A 19,622-nucleotide genomic window follows, 5' to 3' on the forward strand; every position below is an offset into this window, starting at 1 on the left:
CCACAATCTATTGCTTCATCTCCAGCTGCAGGTGGTCTTGAGCAACTCCCCATCTCTCATACAAACAGATCAGTAACCTGAGTTTACTTTTATTCAGGTGTCCACGTTGTCAGTTTCAGAAGAGTGAGGCACAGTGCTGGTAACAGAAAACTTCTTTAAACAACTTGAGGAAGTCTCTGGATCACAAACTGTGGGTCCATGAGGAGACTTACATCTCCCTGACATCTATAGGAAGGGCAACACAGAGGGATGCAAGCAACCTGCGAGATTTCTGAAGCATGTCAGGGATAATTTTTCATATGGGTGCTGATGGGTCAACTTACAGCTGGATCTACTATTCACTAAAAAGGAAGGTTGGGCATGTGATAATCAACAGAAACCCTGGCCCATGAAACTGGCATTCAAGATCCTGAGAGGAGTGAGGAATGAAAGTAGTGGATTCTATAATTTATTGGTTGATCTTGAACTCATCAGTTTGGACTGGAAGTAGCTCATAATGATTTATGAGTATTGTGGAAACTACATGTCAAAATAAGGGTTCCCTAGCAGAGACAGTCCCTGGCCCAAAGAGATGGTTACCCAGGACGCTCTCTCTTTCTGATCCCTTCCTCCTCAGCTTGACAGGGCAGCACCAGACTAATTTCATGATGAACCAACAATAGACTCCAATACAGTTGCTGGATTTGTGGTTTTCCTTCCTGCTACTGAGTGAACATGAAAAATGCGTACTGTCAGGCAGATAAATGTTTATCTCCGTGACCAGCATGAGAAGACTTTCAAATCCACACCCACAGGATGTATACTGCACAAAAGTTAACCCGACATTTGCATTTTAGGAACAGTTTTAACTGAGTTTTTAATTACACTCAGAGATCCAGGGCCTGAAACTAGCTGGTGAAAATTGACACAGCATTTGAGAGCATCCAGCAACTGGGCATCAACTGCCATATTTTTGGGTCTCAAACTCATCTTGAAAATTCACCTTGCAGCTCAGGAATGCATGACAAGTTATAGATCTATATTTAATGATGGGAATGTCCTTTAGTTGGTTTATGCTACTCATCTCAAGAAATTAATGCAGTTAATTATTTAGAAAGAAGAATTATATTTCAGATGTAGTAACTGAACAATTTTAAAGAGCAATAATTCAGTTTCCACAGTAGTTAAACTGTTTACTACAGGACTGAAGATGAGCTATTTAGTTTTCAACAGCATGATGGCATTTTGTTCTCTGGTACAATGTTACAATCTAAAAATAAACCAGATAAATAAGCAAGCTAGTATCAAAAAAAGTATACTAGGTGAAGAGGAAATATTTTTTCACGTGATTAAGCAGCAGTATAAGAAACAGACATATATATTTAAGAACTAACCATTCTGAGAACACCCGCATTTCCTAAATTAAGCATAATCAAGGTTAAGAAAGGATTGATAGTTTATGTATGCACTGAGAATATGAAAGGCTGTTATATTTAACAACAGTAATTTTGAATGAGGTATTAAACTAAGTTACTGAAGGGTAAGCCTCATAACTGTAAGAATCCAAGACACTGATTTATTTGGGAGATTATACTACATATCCCTATCTATTGCATGACTTTCTCTCCAACATTTGGTGCCAGCCCTTGACAGATAGGAAACTAAACTAAATGGACCTGATCTAGTAATCTGTCCTACTGAAGACATTTCTGTGTTCTTATGCACTGTAATAAAACTCAGCCGTCAGTTGATCTATGCTGCACACTTCTCACAAATCTGCCCTGCAGATCCCCAACAGGTGTATCTGCACAGCCACTGGAAAGGTGTATTTGGGGCAGAAGTTAGATGATGAAAATGTTGCAAAACAAGAAAGAGAGAGAACACCCAAGACACAGAATTTCACCACTTTCCACTCTGCCTCCTGGCCGGTGAGATCAGTCTGGAGAATGTGCTGGCATCTGACAAGCAGAAGCACAGAAGCTCCACGTCTGCCCCCACAAATCCCTCACCTTCTCAAAGTTGTTCCACAATTTGGAACAAAAGCTAGCCAAGTGTAGATGGCCAAGGAATTCTGCAGTAGCTGATTATCCTCAGCATAGTAGAGTTTTCAATCCCTGTTTCTAAATACACATTATCTAAGCATCAATTTAATGTCAACCATGTGTATGACCTTACTAAGAACACCAAGTGAAATGTCAACTCAGCAGAAATGCTATGGTGGCATCCAGAGAACAAATAGTGCCTTTGTTTTAAAGTCTCACCCCAAAACTGTAGTAACCAACCTCAGTTTTAGATATGAGAAGTTAAAGAATTGCCCGTTGTAATTCATCATCCCTAAGCACAAGCTGTTGTTGTCCCAGAGGACAGTCTAAACCTCAGCAAACAAAGTTCACTAGATGCCAGGTCTGTGGATTGTCTAGTTGGCAACATGCAACCACAGAATGAAAAAAAAAACAGAGCAACAAATGTTGTTTTCCTGTCTTATTGCTAACCATATGGGCATTTTCCCTACCACAGCTCTTAAGTAGGACAGGTACCAGAGATAGCTGCAGTGAGTGGGCTGTACTCCACATACTTCATCACTCTACTTCCAAATCTCACCACTTTAACAGTCATCTCTAAAGCAAAATTATTCCCATTCCTCCTATCTTGTGGCATGAAAATGCCCTCTCCTATTACAGTTTCATAGCCTCTCTTATACCTCACAGAGGCCATTGAAACTGGACCCTCAATTTACTCAAGTGATCTGCTTCCATCAGATAGTTGGATCTTCCTAATTGAGATTATAATTTAACTCATGTTGTTTTAATTAATTGTTACCTCCATGGGTTATCTTGCCTAACTGAGCTGCTCTTAAACTGTCCACTTCACTGACTGTTTCATTCTTAATTGATGGCCCTTCTGATTTACACACATATTTGTTCTCAAATTTCCTAACTACAGTTTCTTTCCCTGCTATACTGCTTCACATAAATGTTTCTTTATTCTCTGCTTTTAATGTTTCTTCAACACCCCTGCTATTACAAACTACTTGCCTCTATTGTGTTAAACCCTACTAATCTTCCACTTCCCTTTCAACCTCTCAAGGCCCCTCCATCTCACCCCTTCCCACCCTGCCCTCCAAACACATGTATCTTCTTTACTTCTGGAGTACCCCATTCCACAATCCCTTCCTCTTATCCAACAAGAGGGTTCTGTCACGTTTCCCAACAGAAAACTCAATTTTTAAGTAAGAATATATGAAGAACGACGTCTTGTCCCCAAGAACAGCCAGCAACCAGGACAAGACTAAGACGGGAAAGGGGGAAGGAATATTGTACATAGTTTGTCACAGGCAGGAAAGAGCACGCTCTTGTCCTTGCGAATACAGGAATCTGCCTGTTCCCGGCTTGATGGCTCGCTATGGTTTATGGATTGGCCTGAGCTGAGCTCCGAGCAGGAGATGCCCGCTGGGAGGAGGACAGAGGCCTGGCCACTGCGGGAAGCTGCCTGCCCTTAGTCACGAAGAGGAGGCTGTTCCCCGCCGAGCACGGGCTGGCCCAGCCCAGCAAGGCTGAAGAAGCTAGCGAGGCAGGGCTCCAGCAGCCAGCAAGCAATTCTGAGGGCACCCGGGAGAAAAGGATAGATTTTAAATAGGCACGGCAAACAAAGCTTAAGTGAGGGCACTGGTTGATGTACCTGTCCTGTCCACCTCACAGACTTCTGAATTTGTTGGGTTGAACAGGGAAGAGGGAAAGTATCAACCAGGAACAAGATCCTACAAGTTTTGTGAAAATTTGGGTAGAAGGGAGACCCAAAGTTACGAGCCCCACGCCAGCAGAGCTGCGTACCCTGCCCGAGCACAGCCGGCTGCTCGGTCAGCACCCGCTGCCTCTCGCTCCAGAGCCCACAGTGTCACTGGGGACAAAAGGAGATGAGGGAACTGGGACACAAACAGAGCCTAATTAGCACTGCTATTTATAGAACAACTTACTCTTTAAAGGGGGAAGAAATGCTTGTGACAACGGAGGTAGTTTTGGAGTTGATCCAAAGCGTTATTAAGGTAATCTGCTTCAAAAACACCGGGGTAGAAGTCATTCTTGAGCCGGCATGGCTGCAATGTCACCTGTGAGTCAGCTCTGAAGGGACAGCACCTGCAGCCACCACCGGGGCTCCAGGTAGGGTGGGATGGGAGGGCCTGGGAAGAGAAAGGGACTAATAAACCCTAAGGGCACCTCCCCACCAGCACACTTGTAACATTTCTTTCCCTTTCTAATACCAGGAGGGTCCAAATATTATGGCGTAAGACAGCAATGGATCCCTCCATCAAAGAGCTGATAAACCAGTAACAGACACCGGTGTTCAGAAGAGGCTCCAGTAAGCAGAAAGAACATCACAGCAGTGCTGGCGGTAGAGAATAACTTTGAGCAGAGTCTTCAGGAACTGCTTCAGTTCAAATAAATGGATGAGTGGACCAGCACAGGTCTGCTAGCAAGACACTCACTGTCATACAAACTTTGATAAACAAAGACAGAAATGTTAGTTAGTATTGTTTTGAGAGGAGGTGCACCAGGGGATGGACAAGGCCAGAGTACCCAAAGTACTCTTCATTGTGAATCAACTTTAAGTTTTATGGTCTTTTACAGTATTGATATTTAAAAGATGCTACTAAAAAGAGTAAGCAAAAATCCTAAACAAACCTTCAAGCAATTAATGCAAGAAATATGCTAAGTATGAGGATCAAAGTAAAAATTAAGTCATTCAACCTACTTGGTCCTTCAACTAGGCATCTTAAGATAGGAATATTGCCTGAAAGTTGGTTTAAAAATACTTTTAAGTAATGTTCATATGCTCAAGGCCTAATCCAGAGCCAGTGTGTTTTTGGAGATTTTCCTCCCTGATACATTCAGCTCATTTACTTTAGACCTAAAAAGGTGATAATGAAATGACAAAGCCTAGTTATTTAGTAATTAAACTTGTTGAACGCTAATCTGTTCTCAGCAGTTACCAAACTGCTTAAGAAATAGCTGTAGATCGTGGGCATTTCATGAGTAGAAACAACTTTCTTCTCAGGACTTTCAGGATTTATTTTTAATTTATCTAAGGCAAAATAAGTTCTTGATCTTAAATGGAAAATAAGAGTCTCACAGGACAGCCTGCACAGCCACATGAGACATCACCTGAAACCAAACAATTAAGTCAAACTTGGGAAGGAATTTATTAAGCTCTGCATTCCTGAGCAAGCTCATATTCGTCTAGGCTGACCCGTGATTTCAAGTGAAAGCACACTACACAAACGCTCCTGGTTATGCTACAGAGAAGAGAGCCCGCACCCCACTGGAAACCCCACCAGCCCATTTGCCCCCATGCCAGCAGAGGTAGCTGCTTTTCTCCATGATGTAGATCTGCTGCTCCACAGCAGAAGAGAAAGCTGAATTTGTACTGAACTTATAAAACCAACTGACAATATAACTACTCAGGCCAGCCAATACATTTTTCCACAGATTAGGTGGGAAAGAACAACAAACTCAACCTTCTTAATACAAGACTTTCACTAGCAATGGCCTGTTTGACAAGTGAAGCACAAAACAGATTTCTTAAAACAAAATGAGAGAAAGTACTGTGTTCACTTATCAAAGACCCAAGGCAAAAATAAACATGTTATCACATGCTGGACCCATTACTGAACTTCACTAGATAAGTGTTTTCACTTGTTCTGTTGTCTAAACAGAACTATCAAAACACATGATTTCTCTAATGATAGGTTTACTTTTTTGTTGTTGTTACCATTTTTGGATCAGCTAGCTCAAGTTCCACACTCTGCCATTCCCCTTCTGGATACGCCTAAACATTTAAAGGCAATGATTAGAGTCAGATAGAAAGATTAATTATCTCGTGCATTTTTAGTGCTTCATCCAACTGGGCACACTAAACCCTGGAGATGTTCAGCATTTGTCCATAAGGCTCAGCAAGTGTGTTTGTGCTAGATGCTTGCTGGGTGCCAAGACAAAATGTTCAATTAATTATATGACCTATAAAGGAGTGCCCAGATTGGTTTTGTTTCTCCTATTCCCTTCACTATTGCAGTTTCCTTAGTTAAAAAAAAATGCAGCTAATTATAGGCTGACATGTAATTCTCACTATAACAATGCCTAGCATTTAAAAATCATGAGTCAGGCCCCCAAAATTATGATTAAGACACAGAAATTAGACATCTGAAAAACAACCACCCACAATGGATTTTTATTTGCCTTTTGGGGCACACTCCGCCATTCATGTTTTCAAGCCCTTCACTTTAGTTATGAGGACTAAAAAATTCCTCCTTAATTTTTATTACATGAAATTAAGATTATCACACATTCACTTGATTGCAGGAGCTGTCACAATTATTACAAGGGTGGGCAATAGCAGACTCTGTGGCATTCCCCAAGTCACATTAACTGCCCCTAACCACAAGCATACATGGCTCAGCATCTGCTCCTGCTCTGCTCTGGGAGAAGAGTAACCATCATCAAACCAGGCAAAATTTCGCAGGTGGACACCCCCCAGACTGCTGAGCCTCAGACCTCCGGAGCCTGAAAACAGTCAGGGTCATGGCCCTTGGCAAAAGGTCTCCCAACATTCCTGAATTAAGATACTCACAGTGATAAATTTTAAACTCCTCTCCACATAACCAAGGAATAGTTGTGGCTGAAGTCTAACCTTCCTGAGGACTTACAGGTGAGCTATCTGGTTTAGAGATAACTCTTCAGAAGTGCAGGACAGACATATGTAGACAGACTTAAGTTTCTCATCCTACCAGTATTTCTTAATTATGATCATAAAAATTATAGAGAACTAGTAAGAAGCAAATAAAAATTAAATCCAGCATATATTTCTTCCAAAAGTGTTTTTCACTCAACCTGGGTTGCAATCAACTGCCCCAGCACAGCCCATGATCTTTCTGTGCACCTCACAGATCCTTCCACAGATTTTTTTTTCCCCTTTCCTTGCTAGAAAAGCATTTTTCCCCTCTTTTTTTCTACCCAAGACACAACATACTTCCATTGAAGATTTTCTCTATTTGTTGACTTCCCTTTTAAAACTTTCTTTATTCTGACTTTTCTGGAAATCTTGTTGCTCTGCAGAAACATCTGGATCACACAGAAACATAGCACTTTCCACTGATGCAAGCTCTTTAGCTCTCTATTTGCCCATGCAGGCTTATTCCAGCACAAGCATGAACTCCAGGCATCTTGATACTTCACTCGCATACTCCAGAAATGGCTATCCTCATCACACCCATCAAACACACATACACATGGTAACCCAGACTCCTCACTTGCAACAAACATTTGGAAAAAAATATGGAAAGTCTTAACCCTTGTCAGGCAGTAGCATGCATTGCAAAGAATCCTACATAATGTAACCATCATAACGCAGAAGCATCCTCCACGCTTCAGAATGGCACCACCTCACTGATCTCGCTGCACTGCTCTCACCCATTCCTCTGCTTAAAGGCTCTGGGAATAAACAAGCCAACATTTTGCCCACTTCACAGCCCTTTGCGCCTGCTCCCCGTTCACTTCTTTTCAGGATTAACAACTGCACAAGTTGCTCTGTCACTATTTGCTCTCCTAGAGCAGCAACCTGAGGGAGGCCAGGAAAGACAAGGAGCCCTGCATGCGGTTGTGCAAGCACTGCTACAGTCTTCAAGCAAGCTGCAGTAAAACACTTCTCCCCCCCGTCATACCCATTCTCATCTGATCCAACAGCACTCCTCCACTATTGCCTCATGAATATTGCATTTCCTTTCTATTCCATATTATGGCCATACCCTAAATGGATTTATTCTCATGCTTTTTGCATTGCCATTAAGTAGTAAATGGCACAATGCAGGAGACTGAAAAGAGTCTGAACCCTGCTCAGACAAATAAGAACCTAATGGTTGCTTGAGCGGATGGACAGTAAAATCACCCGTAAACAAGCAAGGGTAATCTGAAGATTACAGCTTAAACATTACACTTCCAACTACTTAGGGCTGTCTACTGCAGCACTCACTGCTGCAGTCTAGGGACAGAGCTCACAGATCTTTCAGCTCTCACCTTTCCTGGGGCTCCCAGTTTTCTTGCTCCCACCAAGCCTTCACATGACCTGGAGAGTGAACACACAACATCGATGACTCCCATGGGTCAGATTCACCACGAGAGAACATGAAGACCAACTGAAAAGATGCTTCAAGACGAAAAGAGTAACAAATCCTCATGCTCAACTCCCCAACCAGCCTTATACCTCCTTTCTCTTCTCTGCCTCTCTGCCTTTCTTCAGGTCCTGATTTCCTCCCATTCCACACAAGCAGCTCTCACTGTGCTCCAAGTTGCTACTAGCCAAATATCATTCCACCCTATGACTCCTACGACTGCAGCAGAAGTCTTGAGGAGCACCTGAGGATGACATGGAGGTGCTGCCATGGGGCCAGCGTTTTGGGGACCGAACGGCCCCTGTGCTGTGAGGCACCTGGATCTGAGACACAGGGCAACGCCGTAGGACCCAAAGCATGATGCCACATGAGGCAGCCCATGAGGCATTAGGGAACATGGCTGCGTGGGGGCTGCCAGTGAATGAAACGTGATGGCATGAAGACGAGGGCTGCACTGCTGACCGGCAGCGTTGCTCAGTAAGTGAGAGATGACAGAGACTGAACACTCGACACGAATTGGGGGGGGGGGGAAGAGGAAATGCACGTACCAGGCAGCTGAGCAGGGCAACGGCAGCAAACAGCACACAAGCTCTATGATGGCTATGGTCTTTCTCCCCAGATGGGGCTTCGACAGAAGATAAATGGAAAGAACAGGGAACAAAGGAGAACAGCTAAAGGAGAAGGACAATGGTTAAATCAGTCGTTTAGCCCAAAGAATCAAAAGTGTGGTCAAAAGTAGAGAATCTAAATTTCATCAGTAGCTGAAGATTTGTTCTTTGGCTTCTTTATTAGCCTTAGGCTCTGATTAATCCTTTCCTGTGTTTTTGCCCACAAAGGCACATGTCTCATTCCACACGCATGCTTTTAAGTACTGAGCATACAACTTACTACAAATGGTAAGATACTATCATTTAAATACCAGTGAGGACTTGTGACACCTGTAAGAGTGTAAAATGCAATGAAAATATTTACCCATTGGTAACTGAAAGTTTATCTACAGTTAGAAAAAAAAAATGACCATGCAAGTATTGCTAACATTGCAACTCATTAGGCAAAACTAAGCAAAACTGGAAGTTATTATCCAGGAACAGGGATTCATTTCTCAAGTAAATGCTATATATGGAATGAAGACCTATTCTATTCCCTTTTAAATAGATTAATGCTTCAGTGGAAGCCACAGAAAGAAGACAAAAATTTACACTAAAGCATTAAGCACTTTACAAGTAGTAAACTGGTACAGCTGGTACCTCCAGGTACCAGTAGCAAGAAGGACCAGTACCCACCAAACCCTCAGCACAAGTATTTGGATCATTCTTCCAGCAAATGTTCAGGTGGCCTATCACTAGCAAATAGCCCAGGTATTTCTTCGCATTAAAAATTGTACTAACAGAGGGAAAAAACACTCCTTTAATCAAAATTCCTAATCTACATAGCTGGGATAAATCTCAGTAGACACGTTCTTGGACTGAATGTCTCTCTCCAAACTTATGGCACCATATAAATTATAATTTCTGTACAGACTGGTAATTACTCACAGGACTTCCTACTGACCTCAGTGGTGACCTAGACCTGAAGTTCAGTTACAAGAGATAATCATGCCATGGAGATATAATTTCCTTAACTCCCTTTATAACTCTATTTCTTTCACTGTATAAAAGTACCTGGGGAACCAGAATCAGGTCTTCCCTGACAGTCAAAAGGAAAAAGCTTCAAACGTAGCTGAGTAACTTGAAAGCCTTCATCCCATTTGCCATTAAGCCAAAATCTTATCGACTTTCACTGAGAGGGGTAGGCATCGGCAAGCCTTGGATTCAGCATCACCCCCTCATTGCACATCTGAGTGCTTTCTGGGCTGGTTCTCTTGGGGCACTTCCGAGTACTACCTATAGCAGTGGATACTTCATCGCCCTGCGCTGGGACATACCGTACTGACAGACCAGCAGCACGAGTGGAACACCGTATACCATGGACATGCCGAACACTGGGGCAGACGAAACAGCACTACCAGAGCTGACATTTGGCCAAGAGAGCACATAGGAAAACATTAAAATCTCTTCACTGGCGGGGGAGGTGTTTTGTTTGTTTGTCTTCCATCTTTGACAGGAAATACAAAGCCGTTACTCCTCTGTTACAGCAATGGCCACTCCACACATTCCAGAAATAGGCAAAGCAAGTTTTCCCACAGGAAAGTAAGCAAAATAGCTCAACTGTTTTCCCAGTGCTCCTTAAAATATAGGCGAGCTGTATAGCAGCTTTTAAATTAAAGCTGGCTGTGCATCCTCAGAGCAGAGGAGACCTGATAAGTAGAGACCTTGCTACTACATTAAGGCAAAGTCTGCAGTTTACCTTGAAAGCCTGATAGCCAACGATTGGCATGTCAAGAATGGAAAACAACAGATGCCCCGAGCATCAGTGGAGCTGCAGGACTCCGAGGAAGGTGACTGGCAACTCAGTAGGGGAGGGAGATAAAGGAGTAACTAATTTCACACAAGTTCTTTACATCATTGCTATGAATGTTGTTTGGATAATTATAAACAGAGCCATCCAAAGAGTCTGGGGCTTCCCCTGAAAGCTGAGGAGGACGTCAATCAGCTCAAGAATGGCAATAGACCAAAAAAGAGGTGGAGGAGAAAAACAAACAAATAAATAAATAAATAAAATTATGTATAAATAAACAAAATGGTTGTTCAGGAAGTAAAATGATGCTTACAGCAAACATGGAAGACAAAAAAGTTAACCATTTGTATTCAGCTGTTCCCAGCAGCTGCAAAAGCCTCATTGTAGCCACATCCCCACTTGAAAAGAATATCTCTAAATCAAGAAATTCAGAGGGCATTTTCCAGGCAGATGGAATAGGAGAAGTCAAAATAATTCAATCTGTTGATTAATACAACAATAAAACCCACCACCACTCCACTGGCCAGGAAATGTCTTATAACAATCTAATTTCACAGCCTTCACCTCTTTTCTGAACAGAGCAGTGTGAAAGTGACCTCCAGAATCCTGGTTAAAGCCAGGATGTTGTTCTCCACGGTGTAATTCACCTTGTTAAAATATTTCAAATACTGCTAAGGTCAAGGCAACAGGCACAGCTTCTTCATGAAGCTCAGAGCTTCTGTAATAATTACTTTACAGACAAAGACTTCACTAGGGTTAACCGACTTATCAGTGCCGTGTCCCCACCCCACCCACTGTTTATCTAATCAGTGTAGATTCCAAGACCTGGGAGAAGAATTGTCTCTGGTCTTCTATATGTAAAAATTGTGACATGACAAAATCTGATTCTCCACTGAGGTTTACAAATACTACATAATAGAGATTAATGTGCTTCAGTATGAATTTAACTGCATGCAGCCATGTTAAAATGATTTAACATTAGAAGCAATTTTCTTGCATTTCAGGAACCACATGCAGCATATAGAAGAAGATTAATATGTATATATATGTAAAGATTTTAAATTATTTTTTGGTGCTTAGAAAACTGGAACAACAGAAGACTATAGTCCAAACAGCCTCCTCAGTTCAGTGAGGCTCATCCTTGCTGTGGGAGGATAGATTCTAAAGGGGAAACAACAATTCATTTTCTATGCATTTACCTAGTAGGAACTAGCCTCAAAAATAGGTCTTTTTATATATGCCATTGAACACACATCAAATGGGAGCAACACTCTTGGCTGCTCTGAAGATCAAAATTACAAGTAGAGGAATAAATCACCGGTTACTATATTGTATGGATGATTCAATGCCCATTCCATCCACTATAAGGCAGAAAAAGGGAAAGCACAGATGTGAAAATGCATACACCCAGCAGTGGCTGAAGATGTACATACCAGACTTTCGAGGCCCTAGTCGGGTAACCTAAATTCCAGTAAAGTCTCTGCTCCTCCTGTTCCCCAGTGCCTGGCTCTGGGCCTTTGGATGCTCCCAGCTAACAGGAAAAGAGCCTCAGGGAGTTGGCTACACCCTCCCATAAATGCTGGCAGCACTGGAGTTTTTACAGATTCAATGTAAAGCAGCAATCCAAAACTTTGCAAGAGCAGATACCAGAAACAGGGATCTCGACTGCCTGTTTCATGAGGAAGGCAGATCCGTAAGAAAATGCTATTTAGGGGCAAGGAACAATGAGCTGGAACTCAGGAATTTAAGTCAATTCCTACCTTGCCAGGAGCTAACTCAGATAACTAATTCTCACTCTTTTCATGTAATTTAGATGTCCAAAGACACCTAACGATCTCAAAGATATGGAGCCAGATCTCTCTAAAGCTGGCTTTCTTCATCAAAGCCTTCAAATAATAAAGTGGACTAAGAACATTTCTTTCCTCTCACCCTTAACCTGCTCTTCAAATTGTACCTCCTCACCAAAACAACTTCCCATCTCATCCGGAGACACCGAGAAACTACAAATTAGAAATACCCAATTATCACCACTGCAGCAAATACAAACAAAACCAAGTCATTCAAAATGTTAACAACTGGGTAAAAAATACAGCCAGGCTGTAGTGACACCTACTCAGGAGAGCAAAATGACCTGGATTTGGCCACTGCTCATGCACAACATTTGAAAATAGCCAATGGTTTCAGGGCAAAACTCTTATCTAGTCGACCTGAACAACATGATGTTTCATCTCAGATTTTCCTTGAAATATCCTGGTAAGGATCACAACACTCACATAATTTGCAACGCTCACATCAAAAGAGAAGGAAAAAAAGCTATCTGAACTAAAGAAACTCTCACTGACCTGGCAATAGTATTTGTCTTATCCAGATGGGGAAGTGATCTGGAATTCCAGTTCCGTGTTAATACAATCTAAAATGAAAAATGATTTGCACAAGGGGATGTTCTTCAGCACCTGTTGTGATTGCACTCTAGGTGCAGACATTAACAGCTGGCAGAGAGCAGCTGGCAGAGCAGGCTACAGTGGGAAGACCCCCTCCGGCACGGCATGTAGCAGCGAGAGCGTTCTTTTTGCAAGACGCACAAAAACTAACAGTAATAGGGGCTTCACACAGTCTGTCCACAGCCACGCTGCAAGCACCAGCGCCCACCGCATCTGGATATTCTGTCCAGTTCAGCAACTGACCCTGTTGTGGCCAGTAGCTTCTCCTCTCTGTCCCTGGAAAACAGACAAGGGGCCAAACCTGATGAAAAGGGAGTGGAGAAGCCACCTGACAAAATAAGCATTGGCCTGTGTGGCTCTAGGGACAGAGGGGTCAGCACTGGGGAGCTGAGACAAGTTCTAGCAGATGCTTTGGACCAGAAGCGGTTCACAAACAGAGAGTTCATGGGATACTTCTGCACCAGCTCAACCAAGCCACCCCCAGAATAAACCCCAGATAACTCTTCAGCATCACACAAAACTGCTGCAACAGAAGCAACAGCACAATTTGAATGTCACGGGTAGCCTTTCTGTTGCCTTGCAGACAAGATTGTCCCATCACTTCCTGAAGAAACTCTAAGTCACTAATCACCATCCAACCCTTTCGGTGTGAGTCCTGACAGTCAAAAGGCCACTCACTGCCTCCCACACACGTACTCACTCCCCAGAGGAGGTCCACCCTGGGCAACAAATGGGGCAGAAGCGTCAGATAACATACAGCACTTTGGATTTGTGGTTGTATGGAGCTCGTAAGGCAGATGAAAAGATCCAGCTCTGCCTTTAATCAACTGCAATCTTTCTAAATAAAATAATCCTAAAGGTATTATTGTCTGCCATTTGCTTCACTAAGAACAAACAGCAGTTAACAACATTTTTGCCTAAATAATTTAAGCACTAAACCCTTAAAAAAAACCTAAGCAATCTGTGAAAATTATTAGGGTGCAATAACATTAACCACCTCAGAGGATGACAAGCCATTATACTGTAGGTAAATTAGACGCGTTAGCCATTAATGGCTCTAATGATGGTCTCATTCCTATTCTGACCACTTTGTAGTTCAAGATCAAGCAGTTTACCATCTGACTGACAGACTGTTATTCAGTATTTGTCAGAGACAAGACGCTTCCACAGCAGAGAGGTTGACTACCCTCAACCACTAGTGTCTTGAAATTTAAAGGATGCAAATAGCAATAGCTTGCTAGTGGGCTGTACTTAGCTCCGAATGCCTAGAATTTGAAGACTTTAAAGGAAACTATGTTCAACTTAGGAGAGGATTTGGACCAAGAGCTCTTTTAATAATCTCAATTGTATCTTCTGGCTTTGGGGGATCTGTCCTTCCATCTAAGAACACAGGTAGCTCTTGCGCAGACACCCACTGCACTGCTGGCAGCGGGACTCAGCGCACCCATCACGCCAGGGTTGCTCATGGAAGCCATGTATGCAGAGTCAAGGCTGAGAGCATGCTTTAAACACAGATTCAGGCCGGAGTCAAAGGCTTAATCCTGCTCATTTTGTTACACCCACAAAAACGGTCCTTACTCGCAGCTGCATTAAGGCAACACACACCCCAAAAGCATAAATCCGCAGCTATTTACATAGGTGTTTATATTTGAAAACCGGTTCTGCAAATCCATATTCAAACACAAAACCCTCATGTAAACCATCCCACAAGCACCAGGACAGCCTGGACTCTTGCATAAGCAAGAGTTTACATGGGTCAGATCTTTACAGGAGGTCTCTGGCGGTACAGAGAGGAAGAGAAGAAAGGAGCAGAGGAGACTGAGGAGGTACTGGCACTCAGCTGCCAGGGTTCAACCCAAATTACCCCAGACATTTTCACTGACCTTGCTAAGTGACTCGGTGAAGTTCTCTTTGATCCAGGTACAGAAGGCAAAGGGGTAATAGCACTTCTAAGGTTTGAAAAGTATGTTTTCATCAAGTTAATTACTTGAGGACAATAATTTGCTTCAACAATAGGAGTCCAGCGAGTTTACAGGAGGAGGATACAAAAACATCAGATGTTTTCCCTGTGCAGCAAGAACCTAGCTATTCAAACAGCTGTACAGTACCACAAATGCCACCGTACTATACAAAGCAGTAATGTGAAAGTATGCACTTTCTTATATAGTTCTTTAGCACAGATATATTCAAATTTATTCTTCAAAACTGAGTTTGGTAACCAGAATATGGCAGGAGGGCCAGGGAGAATGGCATTTAATGTCATTCTTATACAATAATATATTAATAATATACTAAAACCTACTTAGTATTAGGCTATTATGGAAAGCCATATTACTTCAAAATCCACGTGCATGATTTCTGTGAAGCTCTATACCTCCTTCCCAAGTAAAATAGAGACTCGCATTCATAGGCAGTTCCCAGTAGAAACTGAAACTTGGGGCTCTTACAGTGCTCTTGCACAGAGACAGAAGGACCATAGCAAAGATCAGGACATTGTTTCTGTTAATCACCTCACAATATACAGCAGCTTACCTGGCACAGACTTCAATTTCATAACCTTCTACCAGTATTAACAGAAGTAAATTTATGCAGCAAAAATAGGGGTTTACGACATAATTTGAATATTACAGCATACTCACTATGTATCTCCAGTGTACATTTCTCCTTAAAAACTTCATTTTTTGAAGCAGATTGATTTAAAGCTCATTGTACTCAGTGCTGCACCAACTCATCACAAACAAGAAACAACAGCTCCTTTTATTGCAAGAGACTCTCTTCAGTAGCATCTCTGAGATAATCACTGTGCTTCGGGAGTGGAAAGACATATGGGCAAGTGGAATAGTTGACGAGCCACGCAGTGTTTTTGTTTCTGAACCATGTGGTGGAAGTGATCTAAAACCTGGTTTTTAAACTGCAGCTCCAGCAGTGTTATCAATCTTCAAATAACATTAGTTATTTGTTTACAAATATGAAAAATAATACATCAAACTCTTTCTACATCACCTATCAGGGTAATATTTTATAAATCTGGATTCATCCATGCCCAAAAATGAGCATGTGGCACAACAGTATTAAGATGAATTTGTATCCAAGAAGATCAACCTAGTTTCTAGTGTTGGTGTTTTAGGAAAAGGATCCTACATCTGTACCTTACTGCTAGCTCTGTATTAAAGGGAGGACTTCTTCCAGGCCTACCCAACGAGATGATATTAGCACATGCCCGCTTATTAGCTCTCATTGCTTTTATCTCCTGCAAGCTTCAGGGGCTAAAGGAAGACTGTGCTTTTGAAGAACTGTAAAGTTTCTGTTAACCCAGCAGACAAGATATGAAGCAATCACGTGCCGGCTCCAGTTCATGACAAACACAAGTTGAGTTGCATTCAAAAACTAGTGAGGAATATCAAATAAAGCTATACACCACTTAAAAAAAAACCCATAAAATAATCAAAGAAGTCCCTTGGACTTTGGATCTGATTCATTCCAGCATTTACTACAGAAAGAGGGCCTTTCTGCAAGCAGTCTGATTACCACTTACTCTGATGTTTCATTTGCTACTTAGAGGAAAGGGAGAAAACCCAGCTTCCCTCCAGGAAAGGGAGGGAAATCAGCCTCTCTTCCAATTGTCTGTCCTTCACCCAGCCCTGTGAGGAATCTTCGAGGGGGACACAAATCTCCACTGCACGTGCTTTTTAAGCCAGGATCATTCCAAAAAATCCTCCCCGCTGCAGGGACCTGGTTCTCTGCCGCTATCAGATGTGCCCCCTGACTGCAATGTTCCTCCTCTCCTGGGCGGCCGGGGAAGGTGAAAAGGGCTCCGAGGATTATCGCCATTTCCCAGCCGCGTCAAAAGAAGGGGAGAGAAAAAGGTGCCTTTTCACGTGGTCTCCACAATAAACTGCAGAGAGTCAAGGACCAGCGCGGAGCTTCCGAAGCGCTCCTCGGCGCGAGGATGCTGACACACACGCGTGAACGTCCACGCAAACCTTCCCTGACGCGTCCCGGGGAGAGCCACCAGCTCGGCTCTCTCGGGCAGCGGAGCGGGGCTGCGAGCCCCTCGCTTTGTCCGCAGCCCTCCTCCGGGGAGCCAGCAGCATCCTATTGTGCAGGCAACACGGAGAGCCTCAGACACCTCAGCCCTCCTCGGAAAGGCGTCCGAGGTGGGCTCGTTTCCCTGCGAGGGGCGATAAGCCTCCATCCCCCGCGCCGAGCCCCCTCTCCTCCCCGCTGCAAACAGGGAACAGAGCCACCCAAAAAAGTTTTGCTGGGCGAGAGGGGCCCCGCCTGCTGTGGAAAAAAAATAAATAAATAAAAATAAATAATAATAATAATAATAAAAAAAAAAAAAAAAGCTGGGGTAGGGAAAAATAAAGTTTGGGGTTTGGCGGGGTGGGGAGGGCGCCCGGCTGCCCGTCGCTCCCCCGGAGCGGCCACCCGCCCCCCCCCCGGCCGTCCCCGGCTGCCCTTGGGCCGCGCTCGGCGCTACCTGAACAGGGCGACCGCAGTCTGGTTCCTCCTCCACGCCTTGCCCTGCTGCAGCAGCACCCCCTGCACGATCTCCTTCTCGTCGGGCAGCCGGTAGACGGGGAAGACGTAAAGCCAGCAGAGGACGAAGACGCCCAGGGCGCTGGCACCCACGGGCAGGCGGGTGCGCGGCCACTTCCACGCCAGCCCCGCCATCCTCCTCCTCCTCCTCCTCCCGCAGCGCCGCCGCGGCGCCGGGCCGCGCTCCGGCATCAGGCCCACGCCATGCGGCGCCCGCGGGTGGGGGGCCCGCCTCAGCCCCCCCGCCGCCGCCCGCGCCCTAAGCCCGGCGGCCCGCCCGCCGCCCGCCGCCCGCCGCCATCGCCGCCCCGCCGGCCGGGGGGGAGCCGGGCCCCGCCGGCGTCGGGGCTCCTGCCGGGGCTGCTGCCGCTGCGCCGCCGCTGGCTCCTCTCTCGGCGGTGGCGGCTGCCGCCCTTCCTCACAGGCATTTGGTCCCTCGCTTTCCCCGCCAGACGATGCTCCGCCGCTCCCCCGCCCGCCCTCCCTCCGCCTCCCACCGAGCCCACTCGCTCGCCTCTCCCTCGCTCGCAGCCGCGCTGCGGACGGCCCCGGTAAATTTCCACCCCGCCCCGCACCGCGGGGTGCCCCGGCCCCCGCCCCGACCCCCGCGGGGAGGGAGGGGAACGGCAACCGGAGCCCCGACTGCTGCGGGGCTCCGCTCCGCCGGGGCGGCCCCGCGCCCCGACCTTCTCCCGCTTGACCCGCGGGCGCCGGCCGAGCCCGGAGCGGAGGGAGGACGGTCCCGCTCGGGGCTGGCCGCTGCGGGCAGCGCCGCTGGCACCCACCGACCGACAGACAGACAGACAGACAGACACACACACACCCCCGCGCCGCTTTCTGCCCCGGCAGCCGCGAGTCCCGCCGGCGGCCGCGCCGCTCTCCAGCGCGCCCTGGCGGGCGCCGTTCCCGCCCCCCCCCCCCCCCCCCCCCCGCCCCGTGGCGGCGACCCCGCACCCAGCACCGTCCCCACTCCGCGTGTCCCGGCCGGCCGGGTGGGAGCATTTCGCTCCTGACGGGTCCCCCACGCTCAGCCCCGGCTTCACGCCAGGGGCCGGGGTCACCGTGCCCACCCCCCGGCAAAGTACATGCTATAAAGATATTTTTGGGGAGAATTTAGCAAACCGGGTGTGGAGGGGGCTCCGCGTGTGTGTGTACCACAAGCCGAAAAGAAGAGCCTGCTCCTACCTGAGCAGCAGCTCTAGGTCAGCATGAACCCGCCGGGGCGGTTGAGTCTTTGAAGAAAACACACGGGGGATTAAATCCTGGCGTGGGGTGTGGGCGGTTGACGGGGCATCCCAGCTCGGCTGGGGTTGTTGCTGAGGTGCCCGGTGCGCAAGAGGCCGCCCACAAGCCCAGAAGTGGCAGCGTGAGCTCTGCACGCTCACGGCAATGCCCAGCTCGGGCTTCCCAGCCACAGCCCAGGGCCTGCCCCGCAGGGTGAGGGGGCCTCCCAAACCACCAGAGAGAGGGTGATCATTTCATGTCCCCCAGAGTGACTCCAGCAGTAGAAAGCACCCCTCTGGGGTAATTGGGTAGGCTGAAATACAGCAGACGTGTCCAATTTCTCTCAGCGAGCATCGCAGAGGCAGTCCCCGGTTTCAGAGCCCAGCCTCTAGTCCCTGGCTATTGCATAAAATGCAAATTCAGCCTGGGCTGGTGCCATCAGTTTGCGTCCAGCATTTCCAGGCACACCTATCAGACCCACCGAGGAATGCTGCGGACCCCCGCACAACCCCAGGAAGAGTTTTGTGTGAGTAGCCAGCTGCTTTCCAGATTTTCAGGAGCACCCAGAGACTTGGCCACCTCAGGCGCTTTCAGGTTGAGGCCCCGAGCGCTTTACGCTTGGGAGGCTCAAGGCCGCAGGGAGAGGCTGACGGCCTTGCAGGACAAGGATGAGCCTCTGCCTGACTCAAGGCATGTCAGCACAGCACATCTTGCACAGAGGTGTCGGCCATGGATGGTGGGTGATGGGGAGGGAAGTACCACCGAGCTCGTAGCTGCCAAAATTGTCCAAAGGACAGTGACGAAAGGCCGCCGTTAATCACCTAGCAAAGAGCAGCAATTCGAGATTTAGATGAACAGCTTCAGAGCTGGAAAACAGACAG

General features: G+C 46.0%; 1 protein-coding gene across 1 annotated transcript in view; it reads right to left on the minus strand.

Moving 5' to 3' along the window:
• The window catches only part of ST8SIA1 (ST8 alpha-N-acetyl-neuraminide alpha-2,8-sialyltransferase 1), a 133,393-nt gene extending 115,656 nt beyond the window's left edge, over positions 1-17,737 (minus strand). Inside the window, exon 1 of the mRNA XM_042795337.1 lies at positions 17,459-17,737. Within this exon, the coding sequence (XP_042651271.1) occupies positions 17,459-17,709 (251 nt within the window). The 5' untranslated portion in view covers positions 17,710-17,737. The remainder of the gene's footprint in view (positions 1-17,458) is intronic.
• Positions 17,738-19,622: the final 1,885 nt, after the last annotated feature.

This window comes from Tyto alba, unplaced genomic scaffold (genome assembly GCF_018691265.1).
Source record: "Tyto alba isolate M040663 unplaced genomic scaffold, T.alba_DEE_v4.0 Super-Scaffold_21, whole genome shotgun sequence".
In the NCBI taxonomy this organism is placed as follows: Eukaryota; Metazoa; Chordata; class Aves; order Strigiformes; family Tytonidae; genus Tyto; species Tyto alba.